The sequence below is a fragment of the Myxine glutinosa genome, chromosome 1 (assembly GCF_964187855.1).
Source record: "Myxine glutinosa chromosome 1, kmMyxGlut1.1, whole genome shotgun sequence".
NCBI classification, from domain to species: Eukaryota; Metazoa; Chordata; class Myxini; order Myxiniformes; family Myxinidae; genus Myxine; species Myxine glutinosa.
Window position 1 is genome coordinate 383134388 of NC_136261.1, and position 16145 is coordinate 383150532.

The 16145-nt window shown below is 44.0% G+C and overlaps 1 protein-coding gene and 2 long non-coding RNA genes across 3 annotated transcripts in view; 2 read left to right on the forward strand and 1 right to left on the reverse strand.

Moving 5' to 3' along the window:
* The window catches only part of LOC137416086 (E3 ubiquitin/ISG15 ligase TRIM25-like), a 141911-nt gene that overhangs the window by 114411 nt on the left and 11355 nt on the right, over positions 1-16145 (forward strand). Inside the window, exon 6 of the mRNA XM_078770240.1 lies at positions 13311-13438. Coding sequence (XP_078626366.1) covers positions 13311-13438 — 128 coding nt within the window. The remainder of the gene's footprint in view (positions 1-13310; positions 13439-16145) is intronic.
* On the forward strand, positions 1236-6152 carry LOC144889546 (uncharacterized). Its single transcript, XR_013621860.1, has 2 exons — positions 1236-2278; positions 2309-6152. It is a non-coding gene; the product is annotated as an uncharacterized LOC144889546 (long non-coding RNA).
* Positions 13111-16145, reverse strand: part of LOC144889560 (uncharacterized) — a 452052-nt gene continuing 449017 nt past the window's right edge. The window contains exon 2 of the long non-coding RNA XR_013621870.1: positions 13111-13422. This is a non-coding gene — a long non-coding RNA (uncharacterized LOC144889560). The remainder of the gene's footprint in view (positions 13423-16145) is intronic.

Consider the following 16145-nt stretch of genomic DNA (forward strand, 5'->3'; position numbering starts at 1 on the left):
TTTGAGTTCATCTGGAAACAAAGACAGATGGGATTAATGTGTATATCAGGAACAATTTGGAAAAGAAATATGGATATATGACATTACTAAAATATAACCAAGCAATTGAGAGTTCTTGGGTTAATGGGATATAAATAAATGCATCTACAAGTTGATGGTTTATAAAAATTTAGTTCTGGATGATACTTAAACGATGAACAATGTTGGCAATATACAAAGAATGTGACTTGTTTTTTGGGGGGAAAACATGTGGTTTAAAATTGGTTGGCTAAGTTTTAAAGATGGAGATGTTTTGCAGAACTCTTATGATTATTTATATGAGTGGTGGACTATTCCATGGCGAAGCATTTTTCAGTGTATTGAAAGTTGGATTTTGTAAAATAATGGTTTAATATAACCACAGTAGAAAATAATATACAGATTTGGGACATTTTGTAAACTTTCGAATAATGAGAAGATTCATAAAATTCATAAAAGGTGGATACTGGGAAACCATCGATGTTGGGGGCAAAGTTATGGGTGGATTTGGTGAGTGGTTTTAGATTTATCATAGTTAAGTTCGAGGAAGTTGATTTGAAGCCAGAATTTTATTTGGATGCCAGAAAGGAGAAAGGAGATGCTGAAAGCCAGAAAGGAGATGCTGTTGTCTACTCTGAATGACAGGTGGTGGTATCCAGGGCGCTGAGGAGTTTGTTCACGTTGTAAAGTTTGTTTATTTAGTTTGTTTATTGTAGAGAAGAGTGCTTTTGGGATTCCGGAGCCAGAGTGGATAATTTGAGGGTAGTAGGTGGAGTAGAGGACATCTTTGCAGTGCTGTAGGTGGTCCTTGTAGGCTTGGGAGTGAACTGATTTGGGTTTAATAGGCACAAGCTGGTCTAAACAGGGTGAGGAGGATGGTGTGATTGATGATGTCAAAGGAGGCGTTGAGGTGAGGAGGATGAAAATGTTGAGGTTGCCGGCATCAGAGGAGAGAAAAGGTCGCTGGTGATTTTGAGGAGAACAGTTTCAGTACTGTGGCTGGAGCAGAATCCGGATTGGGATGTTTCATACAGGTTATTGGCAGAGTGGTGATGTTTGAGTTGAGTGGCCACAGCACGTTCCAAAACTTTTGACAGAAAGGGTAGATTGGAGATGGGTCTGAAGTTATTTAGGGTGTCAGGGTTCAGTCCAGGGTTTTTCCAGAATGGGGGTGAAGTTTCACGAGTTTTTGGGGAAAGCGGTATGTGAAGCTGGATTAAGTTGGAACTGCTTGATAAGCCATGGAGATGGATTGGGTTTTGTTGTTGGTTGTCTGGGAGTTCGGTTGTTGCATTGCCAAAGGTTTCTGTGTGGTGGACACACTCGTTGGCTGTTGTCTTGTGTGAGGTGGATGGAGATGTATGTGGCTGCGTGTGGCTGCCTGGAGTCAGGAAGGCGGCTACAGTGGTTGATATTGGTTGTGGATTGTCCGGGGTGCTTCGATTTGCATAGGGGGTGAAGATTGGGATATTACATTATTTTAAGTAAGTATTGGCATGAGTAATTACATAAGTAATTATGAGTTATTATGAGTATTAGTTATGAGTAAGTGATTATTACCTTCGCAAAAGCGGAAGGTTATGTTTTGATCGCTGTGTATTTATTTGTATGTCTGCGTGTGTGTGTGTGTGTATGTGTATGTTATTCGCATAACTCAAAAAGTATTCAACCGATTCGCATGAAATTTGGTGGGATGATAGGTTATTATCCGGGAACCATTTGATTAGATTTTGGAATCGATCGGGTCAAAGGTCAAGGTCAAGGTCATGAAAAGGTCATGGATGTGATTACAATATCAAACTTTTGGCGGGATAGAATGGTTTAATTTGAAACAAATCTTCCCGCATGACAACGTAGGTGTGGCTTTGCTACACAGATCTTGTAGTCTTTTATTTTGGCAACAAAAGTAGCTGCGGCGAAGGTATGCGCTCTACCGAGTGCCCGTTCTAGTTTTAGTAAAGTTACATGTTTCGCTGTGTTGTGGATCTGGGGACAAGCTAGTTTGATGGGTACCCTGGGGTCTTCGGCGTGTCTATGTGTTTGGCTATCTGTTACACCGGACTCTTGAATGGGTTTTCATGAGACGAATTTCAGACATAACAGTGAGAATCTATTTTGAGCGAATCACAGTGGGTGAGGAAAACATTGTGTGTGACCAGACACCAGAACTGACCAGAATTGAAATTGGAAGTAGACCAGGTTATTTCTATTATTTGTTTATTCGTGAATATAAATAAATAATAGGGGGAGGTTAATGGAGGTTAATGGTGGTTTGTTTGTGTTAATGGAGGTTAATGGTGGTTTGTTTGTGTTAATGGAGGTTAATGGTGGTTTGTTTGTGTTAATTCTAGTTGAAACTCTCGCTGAAGTAATTTTCGTTTATTTTATTATTTTATTGATTTTTTTATGATTTTGATTGATTTTTTGATTTGATTTGAGAGTTGAGATGATTGATTTTTTATTAATTTTATAATTTTATTTTTATTGATGTTGGAAACAGGTAATGGGATGCTGAGAGAAGGATTGAATTTAATTTGAATTGGACTGGATTAAATGGGATTGAATTTAAAAATTGAATATTGGATAAAATTGGATCCACTTGAAAAAAAGTGGATTAGGAAATTGGAGAAAAGGTGTTCTATGAAACTATGAATTGAATGAATTGAATCTATGAATTGGAGACCTGTAGACCAGGCGTTCCCAGGAGACTTGTGGACCAGGTGTCCCACCAGAGGAAAAAGACCAGGTGTTCGTGGAGCACTTCACCTGCAAGAACGCCTTGGAACCAAGGTGGAAGGGACCAGTCCAGGTGTTGCTGAATACACCAACGGCAGTCTTTTGCGAGGGCAAGACCTCGTGGATCCACGCCACGCACTGTAAGTTGGCCATACAAGCACCAGACACTACACCACAGCAACCACAGTAAGGATGGGCCTAATCATAGGTACAATACTATTGATAGCGACAGCAGCTAGGGGAAACTCCGATTCCAATAGATGCGAAAACGAAACCCGACACCTCACCGTAACATGGGGACAAAGAGTATCACTACCATGTTTCGAACAGAAAGCCCTGCACACAAATTGGGTGAACATAAATTGGCTAGCACTGTCGGCAGGGCCTGGACGCGTTGGCATGGTACTACAAAAGCAACGAGAGTTCCGGGAAGACGGGCAAGCTAGCATTAAGACCTTGGCCCAACCAGGATACCAATGGGGAACCCCTGATTTTAAGCTACAAACACGCACACGCCTAGGGAAAGACATGACCATGCAGGTCCGGTGCAGCGTCTGGACCCCTGGCGCGGCCGGTGGCGAAAAGAACTACATACCATGCATCGAATACATACTCACGCCGCAACCTCAGGATAAGGCCCCAAAGAAGGGTGAAAACACATATTGGAAAGTGGCCAGGGAAGTGGCAACAATTCAAAATAGGACACACTGCTGGTCGTGCATGCGCTTTCCCCAAGCAGGCACCACAGGAATACACATGATAGTGCTACCCTTGTCCCTCAATGACCTCTGCTCACAACCTATCGATTCCCCATGTTTAGTCACCACGCTGGAAAGAGAAGGGGTTGACAACGGCAAGAGTTGCAATCGACAATTTAATTATCGCCCGTCAATGATTGCCCATGTGGCCGAGAGGCCTGCCCCCGTCTGGGTCAAACCACAGAAAGGGAGGGTCTGCCTCCAGGGTTCCGGCCACTTGCGTATGGGAGAATCAGAATGCGCCTACACTCTCCCCGGGAAGCTGGGACAAGGGAGCTCGGGGATTACATTACGAATAGTACTGCAAGATAAACACAACCACAACATAACGGCTATAACATTCTCTAGGGGGGTTAGTAGGATTAATGGGGTGGTAAAGGGACTCCAGTGCTTATCCACCCACCTGGTCCCACCCCATGGGACAATGTTTATATGCGGCGACAAGGCTTACCCCTATTTACCAAATAATTGGGGGGGCACATGTTATCTGGGTTCAGTCCTTCCTGACGTTGAGATACTGGATGAGCTAGACCCAAAGTCCTTGGACAGGCGTTATAAGAGGTCAGTCATGAACGAAGATGGAACCACTAAACTACACGGGAGTCTATGGGAAAAGGTGTTTGGTTTCTTCTTCCCAGGAGCGGGCACAGTCATGGATAGTTTCCGAATAGACAAATTGGCTTTGACCCTAGAAAAGGTGGCAAACGACACCGCTACGGCTCATGACATACTATTGGACACGGTAATTCACATGCGTACAATGGTGATGCAGAATCGGGTGGCTTTGGACATGCTCCTGGCAGAGAAAGGAGGGGTATGCGGAATTATAGAGGGAAAATGTTGCACTTACATACCCGATCCATCTGAAGGAGTGTCAGCCGCAATAGTGAGACTAAGGGAAACTAGCCACGCCCTGACGATCGATCGGATCGCGCGCGAAAATTCTTATACATTTAGCTGGCTCACTGACTGGTTCCAGGGATGGACGGGCACCATAGTGAAGTGGTTATTGACCACACTGGCTGTGATAATCGGGGTAGTAATTTGGGGGGCACTAATGAAATCTCTAGTCCTCCTCTGTATGAGAAAGTATTTTACAGGATGGAAAGTGAAGAAGCCGCCGACAACGACTATGGCTCTGACCACAGAGGCCGTCGACCTGAACGGGTCCTTCAACAAGGCAGTTGCGACCAACGCTCCAGAAAATTGTATTGAATTTTGTGACGACTGTGATACTTGTGCGGATCCCATGTGGGAACTGGCTGCTGCCTGTAACGGTGTATGTGATGACTGTGATACTTGTGCTATAAACCCCTTGCGTGTACTGGCTAACGCTGCTTATGTATTACAAGCTGACAGCTGCACGCCCCCTTCCGACCCAACTATGGATCTGATTGCGACACTGGGTCTGGCGGTCGAGGGACCCGACGTGGATATCCTAGACCCGCAAGCCGACCAGGCGCCCATGGGAGACTTTGACATAAAGGAAGTCCCTCTCTTTTCTCCAAATGTTTTAAGTTCAAATGCTTCAAGTGAATCGGATTTATACGCTCTGTACCCTGACCAGGAAATTGAGACACAAGATACTGACAATATTATGTATTCCCCAGAACAGCAGCACGTGAGGGACCTCATGGGCATGATCGTTGATTAACGTCGAAGATCTGCAAGGACTGGGTCTGCAAAGGGTGGGGGGAGCAAGTTCCGCAGGGGAGGTGATGGGCCCTCTGGCGGAGCAGAACCTCATCTGGACCAGACACCTTCGTTGTGGATCCGAAACGTTAATGGACTTTCATGTTCTGAGCCCTCAGGCTCCAAGCACGCACCACACGACACGTTCGCCAAATGCACGGGCGAGGCGCTTTGGGCGCACGATATGCCCTTGGGAGATACCCGCATTACACAATTATTTTTTTCAATACCCGCATTACACAATTATTTTTCATTAAAGCCCGATGTGGCACGTTGTCTCTTAAGATACTTTGTCTCGACGAGACAAGAGGAAGGAATGTCAAGTTGTAGATTTGTTATTGCCTAAAGTTCAGTTATAGACGTTGGTTGCTAATGTGTTATGATTTAAATGTTGTTTAAAAATGCTATTTTCATAAAGTTAATAAAGGGTTTTTGCTTCGTTTTAGTTTTGGATGAGGAAAGGCTCGCTTCAGTTTGTGTTTAAAATGAGGTCATGCTGGACAATTGTATACGTGTGCTTTTTTCGAGGCTAGATAAGGCCGGTCGTAAAATCACGCTCACGCGCGTGAGTTTGTGTATTTTGTATTAATCACAGCGACGCATGACTCTGTATAAACATGCTTTGAATTACTCATGTAAACAAACCCATATATTGGTGGGTTTGTTTGGCCAAGCATGCACTCTTCTCTCTGTGAGTTACATTTCTGTTTTCTCGGAGCCCAGAGAAACATTTGGTCCGAATGATAAGGAAGGGCTGACTCCCCCGAATGACAGGGATAACGGTGGGAGGGACTCTCGCCAGTCGCTTTGTTCTCTCGGAGATTTTCTGATAATCGTATTCATATATAAGTGAATGAGAATCAATGTGTTTCCAGGAAGGCAGACGTGAAGATGTCTTGTCTCCTCCGGATCTGTATAAGTTGGTTTTAATAAAAAGCTGCGTCATTTTTCAGGCTATTTGTGGACTTCTTTTCCAAACGAAGAGCTGCTTCTTCACATATATATATATATATATATATATATATATATATATATATATATATATACACACACTGTATATATGGCTTCTGGTTGGTTTTATGGTTACGATTTAGAGCAATGAGTGGGCACTAGTGTCTATGGTGCAGTGCCAAAAGAGCAAAAGGATAAATCACAAAGGGTTGATATACAAGGAATAATTAATTTGTCTTTGTCCCTTAAGCTAGTTAACATGCCCCGCTGCCTCTTGACGGGAACGAAGATTCACCTCACTCCGACATTCGGCTAAACAGAACTTATAACATGGGGATGGTTCTTACCCGACATCCAGAGCATGATACCGCCACAAATCTACCTGACTCTCCATATTACTACCCCACAAACATAACACAGCCCCCTCCCCCCCCCCCCAACACCCCCCTACCCCCACCGGAACCATAGCCCCTACAAGGTTCATTGCAGGTGCTACCATCCCAGTCTTACCGCTTACAGACTCACATTTAATTCACCTATGAAATAAATCAGTAGGGCTGTGGGAAGTGAGCCAAAGCTACTTACCTTTTCTCCTTTCTGTTCTACTCCCTTAAGCAACCATGCAAATATGCACAATCATGCAATCCTTGGCCCTAACTCCTGGGGCAGGAAGAAAAACAACAACATGCAAACCTACCTTCTCACCCTGCATCAGACCAACTTGCTATTATTTGTGTAAGTTATATATTTGCTATTATTTGATTTTTGTAAGCAACAAGCAGACGCAAGTAACAAACCTTTAGTGATGGTGGTGATTTTACTGTCTATTGATTGGACTGCTCTCCATGATGGAAACCTCAAGTTTTCACTTGAAGTGCATTTATTTCTGTTTCTTGAATTTTGGGACATTCTGTGCAAGCCTGTTTGTTGAAAAGTTTCAGATACCTTCAAGAAAATAAATCAGAAACTTTCATTTTTGTTCAACTCACATGTCCTTGGTGTTCCATGGCTCGTGCCCACCCATATAAAAAGGGCTCAGCAGTTTTAATGTCAAAACCCCAGAGTGCACTTGATGCAAACATTCACAAGAAAACTACTCGGATGTTTGTGGTACTGAACGGATTTAAATTTGATTAAAACAGATTAACAGATCCAGATAGCTGATGCTGATCTTTGTTTATTTTCTACCTTTTCAGGGTTACAAAGATTTACTGCACAGGTAAGACCACAGAGGTGTCCTTTTTTTAATAACTATTGTTTTTTATATATATATGCACAAGCTCTTGGCTCATGAAAGAACGAGGACACAGAACAGAGCAGAAAACAACATAGAGGAAACAGAAAAAGAAAGGGAAAATGCCAATAGCAGGGTCGAAGGTAGACTGAGACGGTCAAACAAGGGATGCAGGTAACGATCAGCAAATTTTTACATCTTACTTAATTCACCAAATGTCCGTCCGTCTGTCCATTCGAAGGTACCGCAGAAACGGCTGAACCGATCGCAACGATATTTTGGCTGGGTAATCCTCGGACACCCTGGAGTAAAATAGGCTATATATTTTTTTTCCAAGTTTTCCAGTTTTTCAAACACGATGGAATAATATTTACCGATATGAACAGTGATGTGGCTTTTGTTGAAATTCTACGTACCAGGAGAGTAGATCGAATCCTGACGAACTCTTCCTCTATAAACGTGCGGTTCCGAAGTAACACGGCAGCGTGTGCAAAGCGACTGAGAAACAGGTGGAGCGGCCGCTTCTGTGTTACAGTTTAGGCTCGCACTCTTCACACATAAACGTGCGACTGAGAACGACGTGTTGCGGCCGCTTCCGTTTTGCAGAATTCAATCTTTTTTCAAAATGGGCGCCATGTACCGTTTTAATTTTGATGAGTTGCGTGTGATAAGATTCAACTAATGTTTATATGAATCGTTTAAAATAAAAAAAGCCTTCAATTTCTGATATTTTGCCTTTTCATTTGGGCTTCCCAACTGAAGCCCTGCCCGTAGGGCGGGTACCGTTGCTCGTAATCATAATTTGCAAGATTTGCTAAAGCAAATTTTTGATGGGTGGGGGTGGTTTAACTGGTGTATAAAAGATAAAGGTGTTTCATCAAGCCCCTTTCATGTTTTAAACACAAATTGGATATTTTAATAACCAATAGATATTGGAATCACTCACCACTGAATTGTACTTCATCTGTTGAAATAAATAATAATAATAATAATAATAATAATAATAATAATAATAATAAAAATAAAAATAACCTCACCTTGTTCCCATGATGATTCTTTCTCTTTATGTTGGAAATTCAATGAGTGTTGAAGGAAGGATATGATGTCCAGGTGGACACATTTTGTGCATTGCCATATCACGTTCCCTTCGGGATGACTTTAACATCAATTGGTTATGATGGACACACACACACACACACACACACACACACACACACACACACACACACACACACACGAGAGGATATTCGGCTTGCCTCGACCTCGTCCAAAACCCTGCAACTGAATCTAAATAAGGTAACACAATTCATGGAAGGGGTGGGAGTGAGGATGATAAACACACAGACAGGGTACTATCGAGGAGAGAGAAGGAATGGAAGAGGGGAGTGGAATGATTGGGTGGAGAGGAAGGAATTCAGAAACACATGCGATATTATCCTCCACAACACTTGATGTGCATTGTCATTTATTTTAAATTCACACAATACTTACAGGTCACAATAACCAGTCCCAAGCTCAGATCTTTCCGACGATGTACCTGTACCTCTCTCCCTTCAATTTTAAGTCCCTAACCAATGTTATTTGGTTAGGGTATTGATTGTCTTTTAAGTCCCTATATTGACATGTATTGATTGTACCGACTACCACTTTCCTCAAGGAAAGCCATTTTGTAACTGGAAATCCCCCTGCATTGCTTCCATCCAAAGTCTCCTCTTGTGAATGTTTTACTTCGGTTTTTTTTAAAACTCCTTTTAACACCAACTCTTGATCCAGAAACAATCCCACTTTTAATAAACATTAAAATCCTCTTTGCATTTCCTCTGGATTTCTGAAACGATGCTACCCTGACTGTCTACACCTGGTATAAACAACCACAACCTTCTCACATGTCACCCTCTTGGGGCTGCCCTTTGTATTATATTGTCGCACGAATCCCTCGGTTAATACCGTAGGACTGCGGATGACTGAGCGGCTTTAACTGAGGCAATGATCAATTACGGATTCGAATATAGAAGCACGGGAGGAAGAATGAAGAGGAAGAAGGGGCAATCGCTTACCTGTAGCGATCCGACACCAGCCCTCTATCCTGCAGGGAATGAACTCAAAACGGACACAGCATTTTGAATAGAAAAAGAAAGTAATAGAAGGGTTTATTCAAAATAAATATCGGGACAGGGAAACGCGGTGATAAACTAAATTCTAGGTTGGGACGTCCCCACACAGATTTCGGATACGAGACAAAGGGAGAATGAATAAAATAAATGTCCCGTTGTGTACTTGTAAAATGTGGTGCATCTTATCTTTGTCTGTAGTCTGCAGTCGCCAAGGAGGGTTCGGCTTCGAGCACAGTCGTCCAACTGCGGCTCCGGTCAGCAGGAAGTAGGCCTCGTTCCGCCCCCGGTCGTGCTCCACCAGGCCCACGGACGCCGCTGCATGCCAAGCCTCGTGTCCCCGCACGATAGTCCACAAGGTCCCGTTTGCTTACAGCACCGAGCCTCGCTCCATGCACCAAAGCACCAAAAGCACCACGAAGAACCACATGCACCAAAAGCACCACGAAGATTCAGGGACGACGCCAACGACCACCAGGGAGGAATGCAGGGAAGAAGAACCAGCCAAGCCGACCACCGAACATGCGAAGCACAAGCACGGAACCCAGGTCGAAGAACCTCAAACTCAGAGCTGCCTCAACACGAACTAAGAACTGACTGAAAATGCCCATGAGTAAGACGTTTTGTCACTCGCCCTGTGAGGTCAGTTCTGGTGCATTACCAATCTGTCCCTCCCGCCTTTGTGATCTTTTCGCGCCTTCCCACATCACTCACGCTTGACCTCCATCGAGCGACCTGCTTCTCAAAGGTCGTTTGGCGCCTTCCGCCCTGATTCCCCAAATGTTTGCGCCTTCCGCCTCAACCAATCACACGTTCCCTGGGCATGGCTATAGCCTGCCTTACACGATGCTCGTTGCGAGGCCAGCTGGTAATGTGGCTGGCTGCGGCCCCATGCGGTGGTGCCCCGGTCTGTCTTCCTGCCTGGTCTCTTCCAAAGTCATTGTGGTGGAGGGGAATTAATGAATGTGTGCACTAAGGGACCTATCTAAGTGTCTATTTGAGTGTGTTGCCATGATGGACAAAGGAATGCTCACCAGGTCTGACACACAGGGGTCTTATCCTAGTCCCTACAACTATTTAACACACGAACATCCTTGTATGTTCACAGGTATACATTTGATCTGACAAACTGGGCTAAACACAGAACTTATTACAGGTAGATTTCCTCTCACAACTGTCGAGTACCTACCAATGCAGATCTTCCTGGCTCTAGATATTCCTCTATCCCCCCGACATAACAATATCATACACTATTTCTGTTATTCTTTCCCATTCCCAAATATCTTCTATTTCTGATCAAATTGAACTGCATCTCTGAAATTGATTTCTGTGTTCGCAAATTACCTGTGCAGTTTTCCACAATCTGATCACCACCCCTCCTCCCACCCCACCTTTGCTATCGATCTTTCCTCCAATATTTGTGTCGTCATTGATACAAATTATGAACAATCGTGGTCCTCAAATTGTTCCCTGAGGCCATTCAATCCAATTTCTCAATCTGACATTCCCCCTTCAACAAGCACCATTTAATTCCTAAAAATATGTTAATTCTCAATGCAGTTACCTACTCATACGAAGTCGTAGCCTTTTATGTGGTACCTTGTCAAATCTCTTCTGAATGTTACATCAACTGCACTCTCGTCAAAAACAAACCAGGAACTCTCTCGTAGAACGCGAACAAATTTGTGAACCATCTCCATTAAAAATACTAGCGTGACTCGGCACGCTCCGCGTGCCTCACCACACGTCGTTTCAGAGAGATAGGCATCTTTGACCATTTCGGTGTCTTTTGGGTCTTTTGGTTCTTAATGGTGTTTTGGGCCATTTGGGTCTTCAGGGTCTTTTTGGATCATCTGGCCCTTTACAGGTGTTTTGGGTCTTCAGTGTCTTCAGGGGCTTTTGGGTCTTAAGGGTCTTTTGTTTCCTCTGGGTCTTTAAGAGTCTTTGGGGTATTTTTGGTTCTTCCGGGTATTTAAGGGTCTTTTGGGTCTTCGGGGGTCTTGGTGGTATTTAGGGTCTTGGGGGAATTAAAGGGTCGTCAAAGGTCTGAGTGGTCTCAGTTGTCTCAACGTAAATGAGAGGGTGTTAATAATTTATTCCAAGAAGAAGAAGACGTTTTCAGCGCAGACATAACGACATAATCATATACGTTTGCTCTATTACAATAACATTTTGGGTCTTCAGGGGTCTTGGTGGTGTTGAGGGTCTTGGGGGAATTAAAGGGGCGTAAAAGGTCTTGGGAGTCTCAGTTGTCTAAACGTAATTAAGAGGGTTAATTAAGAGGGAGGGTGTTAATAATTTTATTTGAAGAAGAAGAAGAAGACTTTTCATCACATACATGACGACATAACCATGTACGTTTGCTCTATTATAATAAGATACTCACGCTGACTCTAATTTTTTTATTTGTGATAATTGATTGTCCCTCATTCGTTAAATTCGTTTCCAATACCTTCCACTACCAAAGGTCGACGGACAGATCTCTAGTTCTCCCATGTTTCCCTCAATCCCATCTTCAATCATGCCACACAGTATATTAAATCTATATTTTAACTTGAAATGAATTGGCAGTTGAGTGATCCCCCAATATCTATAATCTTTTGGTAACATGTTCATTGAAATTATTTAACAGTTGTCTCGGCAACACATTTGTCAAAATTATTTCACAATTTATTGGACTTTCATTTTTTAAGCACTTGAGATATTTGAGGACTGGAAAGTTATTTATTTGTTTTTTATCCCTCCGCCCCCGAAGGTGGCCGGAGGCATTATATTTTCAGGTTGTCCGTCCGTATGTATGTATGTCCGTCAGTCTGTACAGGAGAAAACTCGTTTTTCTCAGCAACCACATGTCCGATTGAGACGAAACTTTCAGGATGGGAGCGGACACCCATGCAAAATGTTTTTTTGACAATTGTGACATCGGTCACTTGGTTTGGCAGCCATATTGGTTTAAACGCGAATAATTGAAAAGAATATGTCACGAAACCGCTGAATGGAAAAAATTTTAAGTTGGCACATTGTCAAGTACTCCCAATGGGGAACACAAGCATGATGATGATATCGGTGAAGTGGTATACCAGCCATAAATGTTTTGATCGAATGCCTTATCCAAAAAATCTGAAATTGTATGCACATGATCTATGACCCATAAGTATTGACATATTAAACTTATGACATCATATGTCACATGGTTTGGCAGCCATTTTGGATTTAACCTAAAACCGAAAAAATATCTTCTCCCAAACGACCAAAACGATTGAATTGAAACTTTGTGTCATTGACTGGGCATGGCTATTAAAAGTTGATCACGAAAACGTCATTGGTCACATGGTGTGGCAGCCACATTGGATTGAAGGAAAATATGAAATCATTATATCTCTGAAACCACTTACCCCATCGATGGGAAATTTTACAAATGTCTTCCAACACTATTTTTGCATATAGTTTGAAAATGATGACATCGTAGGTCACGTGGTTTGGCAACCATATTCGCTTGAAAGCCGATATTTTTTCAAATCCCTTCTCCGAAACCGCTTCAACGATCGATGTGAAACATGTCCTGTCTGGTAAAAATGTGATACTTGAAAACAGCCAAAAGGATATACAGTAAATCAAACTTTTTTCTTTTTAGGACAGTGAGCAAGGGCATCTACCCATTGTCACGGGCAGGGACAACACGGAGGCATTTTGGCGACACAGTCGCATTGCTGTCATTTTTTTTTTTTAATCTCATCCATCATCTTGTCCTCTTTGTGTACCCTCAACTTATCTCCACCTTCAGTTGGTGTTTCTCTCTTCCTCATGCAGGCTGGAGTCCAGGTCACATTTTACCACCACAGAACCTGCACAATACAGATTGCTGGTCTTTTCTGTGGTGCAGCAGACTGCGGACTCGCTCATCCAGCAATTTGAGAATCTTCTGAAAGAGATCCAGAGTAAGTCACAAAATTAGACAATATTTGTGGAAAAGGAATATATTATGGAAATTAGAAATGTATTTTATTAGAAATGTACAGCAAAGAATGAATGAGAAAGCCGGGACAAGTGTGATTGGAAGGGGGTGGGAATAAATATGTTAAAGGTCTAAGATGGAAATGGCAGAGAACCAAAATTGCATTCATCAGGTGGGTCAAAATCCTTATTCCGAACACCACAACTTGCAATCACCAAACATTCCAAAATAACAATTGAAAATGCACCTCCGATACCCATCTTCACAAGATGTAGTTTTAGGTCAGTCAGTCTTTAGGGACTGCCACTGGTAACATGCAACCCAGTGCTACCTGCCGCCTGGTCAGGTTGTCGGCGACTAAACCGACACCCCTCGCTGGCTTTGCCAGTGGGGGTGGTGACTGTGACACCCTGCCAGGACTAAAAGCAACACCTGACTAAGGGTGGATGAGCTTCCTTTGGCAGCCAATGGCCATCCAGTAAGGAGATGGTGTCTCCTAAAAACACCCAATTGGGGTAGGAAAATGTAATTTTCCGCCTGGCCGAGTCACCTCCTCCCGCACAGTGTCATGTGAGGAGGTTTCATTGTTTCACGACAAGGTGAAGGTTTTTGCCAGTTTTTCATCTTCTTTTTCTTTGTAGCCCTTCACAAATTAGTCACTTTCAGCTTTGTTTAGAGCGAACTTCAATAATAACTAGAAAGGCACTCGGAAGAGTGCATACCTCCACCAGGCTGAACAGTGTACGTTTTGTATCCCACTGATGGGTCGGATCTGGATCCCGACCTGAACCAAAATCGAATCGGCTTGTTCTTGTTGCCTAGCCAACCCATTCACCAAGGTTTGGCATAAGTTATCCACAACCTTTTGAAATATAATGCCATATATCGTTTTAGATCCTCTCACTCAATGGTGAAAATCCCCAAATTTCAAACTTCTATCCAGATGCAGAGTCAGATCTTAACCGAAATCGAATCAATTCGTCCTTGTCACACACCCAACCTGCCCAACAACTTTCGTCCAAATCCGTCCATAACTTTTTGAGATATAGTGCTATGTATCGGATTGAGCCCGATCTCCCAATGGTGAAGAATCACTTTCTGAATCAGAATCGCTCTCAGAATCGGAATCTCAGAATAACAATCAGAATCAAACACAAATCAGAAGAATCACTATCCAGATACAGATACAGATCTTCACTAAAATCGAATCATTTCATCCTTGTTACATACCTAAACTTCACCAAATCTCATCCAAATCTGTCCACAACTTTTTGAGATATCCTGTTCACAGACACCCAAACAGACATACAAGGGTGAAAACATAACCTCCATCCACCTTTGGTGGCGGAGGTAATAATTGAAAACAATGAAGTAACGTTCACGGAAGACCTGATGTTCTCATCGAGTGTGAACATAGAAAACAAAGCATTGCAACTGGTTGTAGTACTTAGGGACAACAAAGCAAAGATGGCATTGTTAATTGAGGTTTCGGTACCCATCAATTTTGGCCCAAAAAAATGCAGAACTCAAGAAAATGACCAAATACCATAATCTCAAAAATGAAGTCAAAAGATCTTGGAAGCTGAAGAGCATTAAAATTGTTCCAATGAAAGTTGGAGCAATGGGAATGATAAAGAAGAACCACAAGGAGATCTTTAAAAAACAATCTTTGGGTTTATTACTTCAAACAAACAACAGTTTGAAGCTGTTTGAAGTTCAGTGTTTTAAGCTCAGTGACGATCCTGCAAAGAACACTCGCACGAAAACTTTGAGAACCAGTAAACTTCAGAGCTTGGTCAATGAATCATGATCCCTTACTGAAACAGAGGTGTAGTCACACAATCACACACACACACACTTCCACACTTACTCACCCTCGACTCCCCCCGAGCCTCCCCCCAAATTGACTTGACTTCCCAGTTTCATCCTCGTTTTTACCAGATTAACCTTTTGGGCCAAAGGCAGAATCCAAGGAGCTCAGCACTGATTACATCAACTGGAGAGGGTCATGGCTGCCATGTTGAGAATGGGACGTGGCTTCCTTGTTGAGAATGGGGCGTGGCTTCCGCATTGAGGGTGGGGCATGGCTTCCGCGTTGAGAATGGCTGTGGCTTCCGCATTGAGAATGGGACTTGGCTTCCGCGTTGAGGGTGGGGTGTGGCATCCGCGTTGAGAATGGGTGTGGCCTTCGGCGTTGAGGGTGGGGCGTGCCTTCGGCGTTCAGGGTGGGGCGTGCCTTCCGCGTTAAGGGTGGGGCGTGCCTTCGGCGTTGAGGGTGGGGCGTGCCTGCCGCTTTGAGGGTGGGGCGTGCCTTCCGCGTTGAGGGTGGGGCATGCCTTCGGCGTTGAGGGTGGGGTGTGCCTTCGGCGTTGAGGGTGGGGCGTGCCTTCGGCGTTGAGCGTGGGGCGTGCCTTCGGCGTTGAGGGTGGGGCGTGCCTTCGGCGTTGAGGGTGGGGCGTGCCTTCCGCGTTGAGGGTGGGGCGTGCCTTCTGCGTTGAGGGTGGGGCGTGCCTTCCGCGTTGAGGGTGGGGCGTGCCTTCCGCGTTGAGGGTGGGGCGTGCCTTCCGCGTTGAGGGTGGGGCGTGCCTTCCGCGTTGAGGTTGGGGCGTGCCTTCCGCGTTGAGGTTGGGGCGTGCCTTCCGCGTTGAGGCTGGGGCGTGCCTTCCGCGTTGAGGGTGGGGCGTGCCTTC